At 43.6% G+C, this 15,047-nt stretch overlaps 1 protein-coding gene across 13 annotated transcripts in view; it reads left to right on the forward strand.

Moving 5' to 3' along the window:
• LOC115147134 (calcium/calmodulin-dependent protein kinase type II subunit beta) overlaps positions 1 to 14,827 on the forward strand; it is a 70,880-nt gene extending 56,053 nt beyond the window's left edge. For 4 of the 13 annotated variants that reach the window (XM_065004639.1, XM_065004645.1, XM_065004640.1 and 1 more), the window contains 7 exons: positions 6,384 to 6,443; positions 8,303 to 8,341; positions 8,901 to 8,946; positions 9,896 to 9,971; positions 10,326 to 10,420; positions 11,544 to 11,783; positions 12,487 to 14,827. In XM_065004639.1, the coding sequence (XP_064860711.1) occupies positions 6,384 to 6,443; positions 8,303 to 8,341; positions 8,901 to 8,946; positions 9,896 to 9,971; positions 10,326 to 10,420; positions 11,544 to 11,779 (552 nt within the window). In that variant the 3' untranslated portion in view covers positions 11,780 to 11,783; positions 12,487 to 14,827. The remainder of the gene's footprint in view (positions 1 to 6,383; positions 6,444 to 8,302; positions 8,342 to 8,900; positions 8,947 to 9,895; positions 9,972 to 10,325; positions 10,421 to 11,543; positions 11,784 to 12,486) is intronic. The other 9 variants (XM_065004643.1, XM_065004644.1, XM_065004648.1 and 6 more) reach the window with 3 other exon arrangements.
• Positions 14,828 to 15,047: the final 220 nt, after the last annotated feature.

Here is a 15,047-nt window from a genome sequence, read left to right on the forward strand (position 1 = left end):
GGGGACCGAGATGTTTCTCACCATAGAGCTGCCTATGATGACAGCTGGTGATGTTGAAGGTGTCGGTCTCTCAGGCAGCCTCACGGTCTTGTGAGGCTGGGAGCTCAGAGGATCTGAACCCGAGGTAGAAGCCACCGGAGAGGGAGACAGAGCCGAGGATGAAGGCGTAGGCACCTCCGGATCCGATCTTGATTGGGAAGTCACCACGGACGAAGGCGCCGGAACCTCTGGATCCAGGGCGGCAAAGACGTTTCTGGTCTGTGTCAGTTCCGGGCTCAACATCTCCATGGAGATCCCCGTTGCCAAAGGACGCCTTCTTCGACTTCCACGGCAAGTGACATACCTCCATGGCTAGTTGGTTGGGTTGAGATCAGCTCCGTTCTCCAGGGAAAGGGGAGACCCCTTCGGGGATGGAACCCTGCCGAGCACCGGCCAGTTGGCCTTGGAGAGCCGACACGGCGGCGAAACTTCCACCAGACCTGCGTCCGGGTACTGGGGTGGAAGAAAAGTAAAAGTAGGTTGGCGTAGGTTCCGCAGTAGCTTATGTAGGTTTGCTACATGCTTGCTAAGAGTAGCTACTTCGCTCCTGTAGTCCTGCAAGCAAGCAGTTGCTACATTGGAAGTCAGCCTGGTCCACATTGTCCCCGAACAACATGACAGGAGAGGGACAGGTAAATAAAAAGGGAGAGTAGCACATTATTGTCAGGTGACTTGCTGTGTATAAATAATATTTAATTCCTTGCTCCAGCAAATGTATTCAAATGAACAAAACAGAGTGATAGGAAAACACAACTATACAACGAGACTGTCACTTAGGCCTCCAGTGTCATAGGCCTGTAGCCCAATGTGATTAGTGAGAAATTAGCTTTACATAAAGTAAATACATGTTGATATGCTAATATTTACATAGGGTAACATGCTGATATTTACATAGGGTAACATGCTAATATTTACATAGGGTAACATGCTAATATTTACATAGGGTAACATGCTAATATTTACATAGGGTAACATGCTAATATTTACATAGGGTAACATGCTGATATTTAGTCATGTCTGTAATGTCAACTTTCTGCACTTTAGTTGCAGAGATTCAGAGAGGGCTACAGTCGATGGAGATTGCTGCAAAGATAATTAGATGAGCATGCACAGATATAGACCCAGACATAAGAGTTCACTGAAGGAGGATGAGGATGCCATCATAGACATTCATGTATCCTTGGCACATGAGAGGATTCACTTCCACCTACAGGATAGTTGTGTACATTGGTGCTGGTATCAGCGAGCCAATGAAAAGTATGTGTATATCATAGGATGTCAAATGATGTCCATGATATCCGCAAGAGTACGGATTACACATTTGGACCATTGGGGGGGGGGGGGGAATGCAGATGCAAAAGGCCACCCTCCAGATGGCAAGGCGCATTATTGTGAAATATGAGAGTATGGGCATGCCATTTTGATTCCCAGATTCTCAGTAGAGTTTGATGGGTGAAAAATTACAGTCGATGGAGTCTCGTCAGCCTTAAGGACAGATTCTGCTGGCTGTTACGAATCCCTTTGGCCCGACAGTCTGGTAACGAGACACGAATCATACGATGTCAAATGATAACATCCTCAAAATAAAGTAGCATGGAGGAACCCAGAATGTCTGAACTCTGTAATATGGTCGCGATGCCCCAAAACAGTCTTCGGCAAAAGCCACATTGACGGAGCAGCCAGTATGGCAGTAGCCACGTTCAATGAGGGAGCCACTGCTATAACAAATGTGATGAACAGATTGTGGCTTGACAGCACTTTGGTGACACTGGAGAAATCAGAGAGGAGTTGTGAGAGCTGATGCTGCTTCAATGGAGTGTGCCAAGCGTAGGCGCAGGTCCCATGACCCAGTCAAGAAAGTAAAGCGTCACCAGCAACAACTCAGAGGGCCTTACATAGCTGATTAATCTTCTGCACATTTTCAACCATCCTTGTATGTGACAAATTGAGCAAAGTGATGTGTGTGTGTGTGTGTATTTGCCCAAAACTACATATTTGCCCAACAGACCAGTATTCAAAGCATATGCTTTATTGCTTGAAACAAATGTATTAAACATGCTAATGTATTTGTAAAAGGTATATTTGATGTGTATGTCAGTTTAGTAGTGATATGAATAAGAGTTGAATTAATTTGACAAATTGTCATATTTAATGGAAAGGGCATTTTAATTGCATTGAGCCTATCTTCATCTCCATTGGATCCAAATGTCATGTTCCCGGTGAGACAATTCATTTCTCAGTCTTCAAAGGACGTTACCATTATTCTACACTTGGATCTCAGTCAGAATTTTACAGAAGCTTTTTTTAATATCTTGTCATTTTGATTTTACGTATATATATATATATATATATATATTTGCATCCGTCATACATGTGAATAGTTTTTAAATCCATGAGATGACAATATTTTAATAAAATGATCTGTAGACGTCTGATCATTGAGTTTATCACAATAAAAACAAAACAAAACAAAAACGTGCTGCCTTGAAGCAATGTGTTGAAAAACAGATTGTAAAATGCAAATTAGCGCATATTTAAAGGACAGTTTGCCTCATTTGCATATCATTTAGAAATGTATAAAATGTATATAATACAATAATATTTATGTATACTTTCAACTGGTAAAGTGTCTGATGAGTAAAGGGAGAAAATCCCTATTAGCCTGTGGTGCCTGGCCTTGAGCATGGTTCAGATTCATTTAAATCTGTGGACCATAGCTTTTTAATGGCTTGCTCAGAAGTTTGTATAGATTATAGAAATTAGTCCTTTCTCGGGCCCAGATGACTTATAAATCCCATAATTGGATGGTTTGGTAGTTGGGTTTCCATAGAGACTCCATAGGCCAGCATAGCGGACTTAAATTGTAAATAGAAAAAAGGATTTGCCTCGTAATGTGTATGTATCTTTCAAATTTTGGAATGTTCTCAAACTATTATTGTCCATGTTATCCATTGGGGGGGGGGGATGCAAAAGGCCACCCTCCAGATCGCAAGGCATTATTGTGAAATATTGGAGTATGGGCATGCCATTTTGATTCCCAGTTAAGTTGTTTTTCAATTTTACGCCAAATAGAAATTGTGTGAACATAAGCTGTTCTATAGAATAGAGTTTTAGATGGGTGATTAGTCGATGGAGTCTCGTCAGCCTTAAGGACAGATTCTGCTGGCTGTTACGAATCCCTTTGGCCCGACAGTCTAGGGGGGGGGGGTTAACGAGATCCGTAACATAACGCACGCAAATTATAATAGTGAAAACGTAACAGTGAGAACAAATAACCATGACAATAACCACGACAACTTACATCCACCGTCAAACTCAGGGTTTATTAGTCAACACGGTAATGGGCTGGACCCAAGGAAAGAAACAATAAGCATCCAAAAACACCCCTAAGCTAGACTCGCCTATTTCAACCACAGCTAACTAACTAACCAAAAATACAGTGGGTGGTCCGCCCAGTTCTAACTAGTGTATTTCACAAAGTTTATCTACGGGTAGTATATGCCCATGGGCGAACTGTCTGGTTACCCCCTTTTCCCACCATCAAACAAACACTCAAACACCATAACCAAAAACAATACTCACAGTTGGGGACAAAGTGACATGTATCCTAAACCACACAAGAGCTCTACAAACATATGGCATTTACAGAGAGATTGCTCCAGAGAAAACAACTGACAGGGTTTTTAAACCAAGGGAAAGGAACTGTGATTGGGTAGGAGAAAAGGAGCAGGTGTCTTCTGATTAGCGACTGATTGGGGAATGATGATTGCCACCTGTGAGTGGGGGAGATGGAGAGAAAAGAAATACACACAGGATACACACAGATTACACACACTAAACGGTATCCCAGCCACATATTTCACCTGTGACCTTTGATCTGAGGCCAGAGCTGTCAGGTGTATAACCCATCCTCAACCTCTAATCTCCATCTTTCTCCCTCCATCTCCCTCCATCTTTACCTCTTTCTCTACCCCCTCTCTCTCTCTCTCTCTGGGTGGCCGGGTGCTAATCTCAGATTATTTCTCTCATGATTAATCTGTCGTCGTGTAATCTTTCTCTGTACAACCATCTGCACTCCCTTCTTCCCTCTCTTACTCTCTGTTCCTCTCTCACCGACATCACAGCAGCACTCTGCAAACTACACTAGAGCTACAGAGCCTAGTGGAAGTAAATAACCCCTTGCACAGTTGTCACGTTGTGCTGCCTTAAAATGTCATTCAAAAAGTGTAACATTTAATGTTCTACACAACCAGCTCCACATTTTCCAAGAGGAAGAAAAAGTATAGAAATGTTTCTAAATTAAAGGTCCTGTGCAGTCAAAAAACCATGATGTCACCAGGCAGTCTGAAAACCTCCTCCCACTCCATCCCAACAAGCTGGAATTCCAGGCTGTCTGAAAACCTCCTCCCTCTCCATCCCAACAAGCTGGAATTCCAGGCTGTCTGAAAACCTCCTCCCTCTCCATCCCATAGTGTTCTTCCAAACTCATAGGTGCTGGAGTGTTGGTCAGGATCCAAATAAATATTAAAGGCGCAACACCCAGGTCTTTTGAACACCTAATCCTGGGGTAGAATTGTATTTTCCAGTGGGCCCATAATCACTTTTTTATGCAAAAGACTCACTAAAATGGCTTTCCAAGAGTGTTCCTGAGGGGTCCAGTGTAAGTGCTGGCTTAAATCTCCTTGAAAATCAGAGACAAGGTTTGAATATTGTTGTCCATCAATGACTCCCAACCCAATTGAGCTTGAGCAATGTTGCCAAAAACAATGGATATACTGTATGCTGCCCTAAGAGTTGGTAGAATCTCATTCAAAATGATGTACAGCTGTAATTGCTGCAAAAAGGTGCGTCCACCACGTGTTAACTCTAGGGTGTGAAGACATATGCAATCCAGACATCTTAGGTTTAATTTTTTGAAAATGTTCTATAGTTTTCTATAGTTCTATAGTGCTTGTGTAGATCAATAGGGAACAATGCAAAATGTAATAAATTGTTAGATTTCATTTTAAGGCAGAAAAATGTGACAACTCTGCAAGGGGTGTGTAGACTTTTTTTTTTGGGGGTGTTTGAGTGTGCATGTGTGTGTGTGTGTGTTTGAGTGTGCATGTGTGTGTGTTTGAGTGTGCATGTGTGTGTGTGTTTGAGTGTGCATGTGTGTGTGTTTGAGTGTGCATGTGTGTGTGTTTGAGTGTGCATGTGTGTGTGTTTGAGACAGTCCACCTGAGAGTGTGTGAGAGAGACAGACAGATATGTTGCATTGCTACAGGTTTGCTGATTGCTCATTCAGACAGTCCACCTGAGAGTGTTGTAAGAGAGACAGACAGATATGCTATGTTGCTACGGGTTTGACATGAGTTATTATCCAACTTGGTATGAGGGGCCATTCTCCCAAACACAATCAGTTATTGTGTGTGTGTGTGTGTGTGTGTGTGTGTGTGTGTGTTTTCTCTAAAGGGGCCATTCTCCCAAACACAATCAGTTATTGTGTGTGTGTGTGTTTTCTCTAAAGTGTCTGTGTTCTGGTTTATGTTGTTGGTCTTGGTCAAATATACCAAGTTCCAGGTTCCACTAAAACTTCTGATATGCTTTGATATGATTGATGTATTCATTCTCCCAAACACAATCAGTTATACAGAATTGGCTTCTCGCTACATCTCACACATGCTCATTGGGTAGGTGGTACAGCGGAAGGGGAGTGGTGGGTATGTGTAGGGTCGCAGATGAAGAGACCTAATCCAATTCAGCTCCATTGGATCTGTTGAGCTTCCAGTTGATCAGACTTGTGTTATATGAGCTGTAGGTTGTCTATCTATCTCGGCTCAATCACTTCTAACCCAGCCCACACACACTAACCACACCCTTCGATAGCCTCAATCACTTGTAATCCCGCCCGCCCACAGACACTAACCACACCCTTCGATAGCCTCAATCACTTCTAACCCAGCCCACAGACACTAACCACACCCTTCGATAGCCTCAATCACTTGTACACCCGCCCGCCCACAGACACTAACCATGCCCTCTGATAGGCTGGCTGATAGGCTGGCTGCACACTAACATCCGGTTGTTTATGACCCCGCTGAGGCTAATATGGCTGAGGTCTGAGGAAATGGACTCATTCAATTGCACTGGACTGATATACTGGGCAGGGTCAATACGGTGAGTCAGTGGGTGTGCAGCCAACCTATCAGAGGGTGGTCCGGGGGTGGCAGCTTAACCACTAGACCAGCCTCTGGCACATATGCCTTTTATCTAACCTCACCCACATCTTTACACCCACATCTCTCACTTTCCTTGTCTGTTGTGCCATAATTTAACCCATTTTTTTTGGTCCACTGCTGCAGCCTAACAGCACGAGAAACAGCACAGTCACCAGCCCCAAGGGAACCCCCTCTGCTGCACTGGTACACTCCTTCTTTATATATCACTCTGTCTCCCTCTGTCTCCCTCCGTCTCCCTCCGTCTCCCTCCGTCTCCCTCCGTCTCCCTCTGTCTCCCTCTGTCTCCCTCCGTCTCCCTCCGTCTCCCTCCGTCTCCCTCTGTCTCCCTCCGTCTCCCTCCGTCTCCCTCTGTCTCCCTCCGTCTCCCTCTCTGTCTTTGTCTCTGCATCTGTCTCTCTTTCTGTCTCTCTTTCTGTCTCTGTCTTTGTCTCTGCATCTGTCTCTCTTTCTGTCTCTGTCTTTGTCTCTGCATCTGTCTCTCTTTCTGTCTCTGTCTTTGTCTCTGCATCTGTCTCTCTTTCTGTCTTTGTCTCTGCACCTGTCTCTCTTTCTGTCTCTGTCTTTGTCTTTGCATCTGTCTCTCTTTCTGTCTCTGTCTTTGTCTCTGCATCTGTCTCTCTTTCTGTCTCTGTCTTTGTCTCTGCATCTGTCTCTCTTTTTTGTCTCTGTCTTTGTCTCTGCATCTGTCTCTCTTTCTGTCTCTGTCTTTGTCTCTGCATCTGTCTCTCTTTCTGTCTCTGTCTTTGTCTTTGTCTCTGCATCTGTCTCTCTTTCTGTCTCTGTCTTTGTCTTTGTCTCTGCATCTGTCTCTCTTTCTGTCTCTGTCTTTGTCTCTGCATCTGTCTCTCTTTCTGTCTTTGTCTTTGTCTCTGCATCTGTCTCTCTTTCTGTCTCTGTCTTTGTCTTTGCATCTGTCTCTCTTTCTGTCTCTGTCTTTGTCTCTGCATCTGTCTCTCTTTCTGTCTCTGTCTTTGTCTCTGCATCTGTCTCTCTTTCTGTCTCTGTCTTTGTCTCTGCACCTGTCTCTCTTTCTGTCTCTGTCTTTGTCTTTGCATCTGTCTCTCTTTCTGTCTTTCTTTCTGTCTCTGTCTTTGTCTCTGCATCTGTCTCTCTTTTTTGTCTCTGTCTTTGTCTCTGCATCTGTCTCTCTTTCTGTCTCTGTCTTTGTCTCTGCACCTGTCTCTCTTTCTGTCTCTCTTTCTGTCTCTGTCTTTGTCTCTGCATCTGTCTCTCTTTCTGTCTCTCTTTCTGTCTCTGTCTTTGTCTCTGCATCTGTCTCTCTTTCTGTCTCTCTTTCTGTCTCTGTCTTTGTCTCTGCATCTGTCTCTCTTTCTGTCTCTGTCTTTGTCTCTGTACCTGTCTCTCTTTCTGTCTCTGTCTTTGTCTCTGCATCTGTCTCTCTTTCTGTCTCTGTCTTTGTCTCTGCATCTGTCTCTCTTTCTGTCTCTGTCTTTGTCTTTGCCTGTCTTAACCCCTCATCGCCTACCTGTCAGTATTGGTTCTGTGTGCATGTGATTATTTGCATGTGTGTTTTTGTGTGTGACTATGTGTACATATTCACACACACACAGGTTGTAATGGCTTTCAGGTGCCATCATCGAGTAGCTACCATGACTAACTGGTTGAAGCGCAGTCACCAGTCATTGCCCTGTGACATTTGGTCTATTTGTGGGTGATGGTGTTGTTGTGTGTCACTCAAGTGACGATATGGGTGCTGGTTGGCTTTGGGTTTTGATTTGGGTTCTTGCTAGTGTGAGAATGCATGGCTATGCGAGACTAATTTTGGCATTTAGTTTTCTTAGAGGAATTCTTCATATGACCATTTCCTTCCATTAAGCCTTTGATAACCCTTTCACAGGGGAACATCTCTCTCTCTCTTCCTTAAATTTAACCAGTCTTCTTCTCTCACTCTCTCCCTCCATATCTCTTTCTCTCTCTTTTCTCCGCTCCTACAACTCTGCTCTCGAGCAACTCTATTTCATCTCTTATGTGTCATATCTCTCTCTCTGTTTGTTCCCCCCTCCCTCTCTATCTCTCTATAGGAGCCTCAGACTACTGTTATCCATGTGGATAGGAACAAGGTACATCCTTCTTCCTTCTTTTTCTCGACGCCTTTCAGTCCCCTCATATTTGTCTTCTCTTGCTTTGTCCTTGGCAAGCTGGTGTGTTAGCGTATTATAGCGCATGCATGCGCACGTGTGTGTGAATGAGTGTGTCAGTGCGTGCGTGTCTATTATGACTCCTGGTTGGAGAGTGTTGTGTGGGTTGTAGGTCTGGTCTTTGTGGGGTTTTTTTAGGTCTGGTGATCCTGCATTCCGCAGTCAGACAGACCTGGGAACAGCTGCTTTGTATAATCACATTGACACAAAACATTATGTGGAGATATATTGTCCACTATCGCCACCTTGTGGACATAAATGGAACCAAAATCTGGTGGTTTAGACTGGTATAGATCACTGCATGTATGGACAGCACACTGGATGTGTGTCATATTTAAGGTGGACAGCAGGCGTGTGTGTGTGTGTGTGTGTGTGTGTGTGTGTGTGTGTGTGTGTGTGTGTGTGTGTGTGTGCGTGCGCGTGCGCGAGCATGTGTGTCTGCATTGATATGTGTCATTGACATGTCTCTCTGTGTCTACAGGACTCATCTGACAGCAACACCACTATTGAGGACGAGGATGTGAAACGTGAGTCTCACACACACACACACACACAGAAAAGAGGGAGAGTAAAAAGGGAGGAGAGGGGAAGGAGAGAGGAAGGAATGGAGGAAAAAGAGAGGGGAAGGAAGGGCATTTGAGGATGTCCAGATGCTAAGTATACATTAATCTCTTCTGCTGGCCTGCTGAAAGAGAGAAAGAGCAAGGGATAGGGGGAGGGATAAAGGGATAGAGGGAGATGGACCTTCCCTGGTAAGTCTTATCTATGTACAGGAATAGCATGATGAGCTCAACGTGCCACACAGGCATTGAGAGAGGGTAGAGGGAAGGAGAAAGGGACAGAGCGAAAGAGGAGAAGAGCGAGGGAACAGAAAGACAGACGGAGGGATACGGGGAAAGGGAGAGAAGGAGGAGAATAAAAGAGAAGAGAAAGCCACAGAAAAGAGAGGAAGAGAGTCAAAGAAAGAAAGGAGTTCTCCTTTGAGGATGAAAGACTTTTCCAGGGAAGGTTCTAGTGACTGTAGCCCAGTGGACTCGTCAAGTCGTTCTATTGGAGAGGTCTTCATTCTGCATGGCCCTGCATATACCTCTGTGGAAACCTGAGTGGCAGGACTGTACATTATGGGTGAGTGTGTATACCATGCTAGGAAAGAGTGTGTGAGGGTACTTCTGCTCAGAGGATGAGAGAGGGATGATGAGAGAGCAATAAAGAGAGAGAGAGAGATGATTGAGAGGATTTGCCAACATGAATAGCAAACAGTCTGGTGAGTAACTCTGCTATGACAACAACCCTCACTCTGTAGTTGAGTTACACAATGCAGTGTGTGTTTGTGAGTAGTGTGACTGTGTTTTGTATGTGTGAATGTACAGTATGTGTGTGAGCTTCTGCTGTGTGTTCGAAAGTGTAACAATGTGTTTGCTCAACCGTTTTACTGTCCCGTACCTGTGGTCACTATGTTATTGGTTCCCTCTGCAGTGCGAAAACAGGAAATCATCAAGATCACTGAACAGCTGATTGAAGCTGTCAACAATGGAGACTTTGAGGCCTACGCGTGAGTACACTACAACTCCCAGACTGCACCTGACCCCAAAACTACAACTCGCAGCCTGCACCTTACCATAACACTACACATCTGAGCCTGCACCTGACCCCAAAACTGCAACTCCCAGACTGCACCTCACCCTAATAATGTCTGCTATATTATTGTGCGTAATGAGGTAATTTTCCCAGAGATTAGCTAAGGCAAAATGGTGCCCTATTACTCTTAGCCTGCGCCTCACTGTAACAATTCCAACTCCCATTCTGCACCTCATCATCACCCTACATCTAGAGGTTCTATACTGAAATTACTTGAGCCTGAGCTGTTGCTTTGAGCTGATGTGTTGTATTGTGTTGTTTTCAACAGGAAGATCTGTGACCCATGCCTGACGTCATTCGAGCCGGAGGCCCTGGGGAACCTAGTGGAGGGCATGGACTTTCACCGGTTCTACTTCGACAACCGTAAGACAAGTATTACACAGCCACTACACAACTATTACACAGCCACTACACAACTATTACACAGCCACTACACAACTATTACACAGCTACTACACAACTATTACACAACCACTACACAACTATTACACAGCCACTACACAACTATTACACAGCCACTACACAACTATTACACAGCCACTACACAACTATTACACAGCCACTACACAACTATTACACAGCCACTACACAACTATTACACAGCCACTACACAACTATTACACAGCCACTACACAACTATTACACAACCACTACACAACTATTACACAGCCACTACACAACTATTACACAGCCACTACACAACTATTACACAACCACTACACAACTATTACACAGCCACTACACAACTATTACACAGCCACTACACAACTATTACACAGCCACTACACAACTATTACACAGCCACTACACAACTATTACACAGCCACTACACAACTATTACACAGCCACTACACAACTATTACACAGCCACTACACAACTATTACACAGCCACTACACAACACAGCCACTACACAACTATTACACAGCCACTACACAACTATTACACAACCACTACACAACTATTACACAGCCACTACACAACTATTACACAGCCACTACACAACTATTACACAGCCACTACACAAGTATTACACAACCACTACACAACTATTACACAGCCACTACACAACTATTACACAGCCACTACACAACTATTACACAACCATAATAAGACAACAAGTGTAGACAACCGTAAGACAAGTATTACACAACCACTACACAACTATTACACAGCCACTACACAACTATTACACAGCCACTACACAACTATTACACAGCCACTACACAACTATTACACAACCATAATAAGACAACAAGTGTAGACAACCGTAAGACAAGTATTACACAACCACTACACAACTATTACACAGCCACTACACAACTATTACACAACCATAATAAGACAACAAGTGTAGACAACCGTAAGACAACCATTACACAACCACAAACAACAACAGGTGCCACAAACAAACCTTTCTCGCCCCCCCCACCACACAACAACTACACAACTATTATACAACCTTTAACATCTATTTCTCCCTCTAGTTCTCTCGAAGAACAGTAAGCCCATTCACACCACCATCCTCAACCCTCACGTCCACCTGATTGGTGAAGACGCCGCCTGCATTGCCTACATCCGGCTCACGCAATTTGTCGATGGCACGGGCCGCCCACGCTCCAGCCAATCAGAGGAGACGAGGGTGTGGCATCGCCGGGAGAGCAAGTGGCAGAACGTTCACTTCCACTGCTCTGGAGCACCGGCCGCACCGCTGCAGCAGTAAACTGGTACACATAAACACAAAACCACGTACACACTCATTCTCTCACTCATTCTCTCACTCATTCTCTCACTCATTCTCTCACTCATTCTCTCACTCATTCTCTCACTCATTCTCTCATCACTCATTCTCTCACTCATTCTCTCTCTCTCTCTCTCTCTCTCTCTCTCTCTCACTCATTCTCTCACTCATTCTCTCACTCATTCTCTCTCTCTCTCTCTCTCTCTCTCACTCATTCTCTCACTCTCTCTCTCTCTCTCTCTCTCTCTCTCTCACTCATTCTCTCTCTCTCTCTCTCTCTCTCTCTCTCTCACTCATTCTCTCTCTCTCTCTCTCACTCATCTCTCTCTCTCTCTCTCTCTCTCTCTCTCTCTCTCTCTCTCTCTCTCACTCATTCTCTCTCTCTCTCTCTCACTCATTCTCTCTCTCACTCACTCACTCTCACTCACTCACTCACTCATTCTCTCTCTCTCTCTCTCTCTCTCACTCACTCACTCACTCATTCTCTCTCTCTCTCACTCATTCTCTCTCTCACTCACTCACTCTCACTCACTCACTCATTCTCTCTCTCTCTCTCACTCATCTCTCTCTCACTCACTCACTCACTCACTCATTCTCTCTCTCTCTCTCTCACTCACTCACTCACTCACTCACTCACTCACTCACTCACTCACTCACTCTATACGTGTGTGTGTGCTTTTGTCTTCCAGGAGGAGTAAGAGAGAGGGGAAATGGAGAAAGAGAGTTGTAGAGTGAGAGAGGAGAGGAGGATGGAGAGAGATACCTGCCCCCCATTGCAGCGCTCCCTAATGGCCAGTGCATGCTACTGCAGCGCAACAACACACAACCTCAACCCCTCCTGGACGGACACACACACACTAGCTGCAGCATCTGACTGCTACTGCAACCATATCAATCCATTAGAAATGTTTTCCGACTCAAACCAACAGTCCTGTATTCAAGCTCTCCTCTCTCCCTCTGCTATAGACCCACCCCCTGGCACACATACATATAGGATCTACAGTTTAAATGTATTACTGTATTATTATTTCTATTATTACTATTACTACTATTGTTGTTATTATTATTATTACTATTAATAAGTAGTTGTTGTTATATTGACACTTTATCTTTAATGGTCCAGTTAAAACTCTTTAAAGTGATTTGTCCCTGGTTTGTTCTTAAAGGCAAGCATGACTTCTCCAGTGTTATTCCCAGTGTCTTGTTGAGTTGTCCTCCTCCAGTGAAGTCAGATCTTTACATAACACACAGCCTGCACACCAACATTAGCTACTTCAAAATGGTGTTGAGTTACAATTTGCGGGCTTGCATTTTGTCCTGCTTATTTTCATGATGCAAGTACGAAGAATGGACATTTTCCGTAGCTAATGGCATTTTTTTTTTTTTTTGCATTGCGTACTTGTTTAAGGCTGCATCCCAGCTGGCGTATGAACTGACCACACATTGCACAACAAACCCATTGGATTAGTGGTGTGTTTCCCCTGCTGTTTTGCTTGTCTTTTATTCCGAAATAGGGAAACTACCCTCTAATGAACTGTATGCTCCCGCACCCCCACCCCTTTGGCGCGAGAAGACGAGGGAAGACGAGGCAGCATGTACCTTTCTATATTGTTGTTCTTATACTTGATTCTCTGTGTGTTTGAGCGTTGCAAATAATCACTGACTATACCTTACGTTTGAAATGATTACACACTATACTACAGTTTCATCGTGGTGACTATACTGCATTATTTGCATGAATTTGAAACATGACCATAAATTTGGTGTTATTGTTAATTGTGTGTATTTTTTACTGAATGCTGGTGATCTATGAACTCCTACGTCTATTTTCTGAACTTTGTAAAAGTGCATCAAAGTATTTTTGTCTGGAGAGTATACCATTATGAGGATGATGATAATGATGACAAATGTGTAATGATGATGCTTATAAACATGCTTTTGTACAGGCTCTATTGCTGAGGCAGAGTGGGTTGGTCACTAACAGTGTTTCATATGGTTATTGGTATGATTTTATTGTGAACAGATATGGTACCTATATATATCCAGGGGCATCATTTATAAAATGTTAGTACGCACAGATTTGATCAGAAATTGTCCATATGGCAAAATCCACATCAACGATGTGGTGATAATATGCAATTTACATAGATTTTGCATTAAGTTTTGTGATTTATAAATGAAAAGTGTTTTTTTTGTGAACAACTATTTATGGGTGTTGACATTTAATCATATTTTAAGAAATTATTATACAATTGTGTGATGGCAGAAATGTACTATAGGAACGAATAACTTTTATAAATGAATCCCCTGGTCCAGGGGACCCACATCAGTGCTGGGCTGGAACAATAACCTGCACATCGTGCAGTTCAATAGAGTGTACCAGTATGTAGTGTCCCTCCCTCCCTGTTGACATGCCTTGCTGTCTGGCAGTGCACTTAATCCTAGGACCCCTAGGGGGAGCCACCATATACACTGAAGCACCTTTATCTAAAAGGTTTAGAAATTGGGTTAAACATTTGGGCTTGTCTTAAGACCTGCCATATACACACTTTAAGGCTCCAGTCACACACAGGGCCATGCACTTTTGTGTTTTCCCAGTAAACCCTCACCTGTGTAGTCTCAGTAATAGGATCAGAGCTAATCAGGCCAGCTAACACCTTCAGGTTAAGGTCACTCAGAGAGATGACATTACCTCACACGGTCATTGATTAAACGAAAACTGTTTGTGCACGTGCGTGTATATTCGTCCTATCCAGCTCTAGTTACATAACGCCAACCGCTCCAGTATTAGTAGAGTCCTGTTACCTTGATTTTAAGTCCTCCTCTCAATTGTGGGCTTTGCCATCAGACTCACATCATCCACTTTCACAAGATGGAGTTTGTAAATGTGAATCCAATATTTCTCTTCTTGGTTCTTCTTCAGTGACGATGAATTCTGTTCTTCCAATGAGCATTCCTCTATAATAATGTCGTGTGTTGAGGTGTTATACAATATGTTACCAATAAAGAGAACTCTTGTCAATGCTAAGATCAGCTGTGTCTGGATCTCTTCCTGACACCAAGGGAAACACACACATCTACTAAATCATATTGGGAGCAGAATAAGCACTATTGGCTGAAACCTCGTGTGTGTGTTTTTTTTTTTACACTTCCTCTTCCAATTATAATGTGGGAAGGTCAAAATAATAAAAACATATCTAGCAAATCTATTAATTGTAAAATGTTGTTTACTTATCCTTGCCATTATCGT

The sequence above is a fragment of the Oncorhynchus nerka genome, linkage group LG19, assembly GCF_034236695.1.
Source record: "Oncorhynchus nerka isolate Pitt River linkage group LG19, Oner_Uvic_2.0, whole genome shotgun sequence".
NCBI classification, from domain to species: domain Eukaryota; kingdom Metazoa; phylum Chordata; class Actinopteri; order Salmoniformes; family Salmonidae; genus Oncorhynchus; species Oncorhynchus nerka.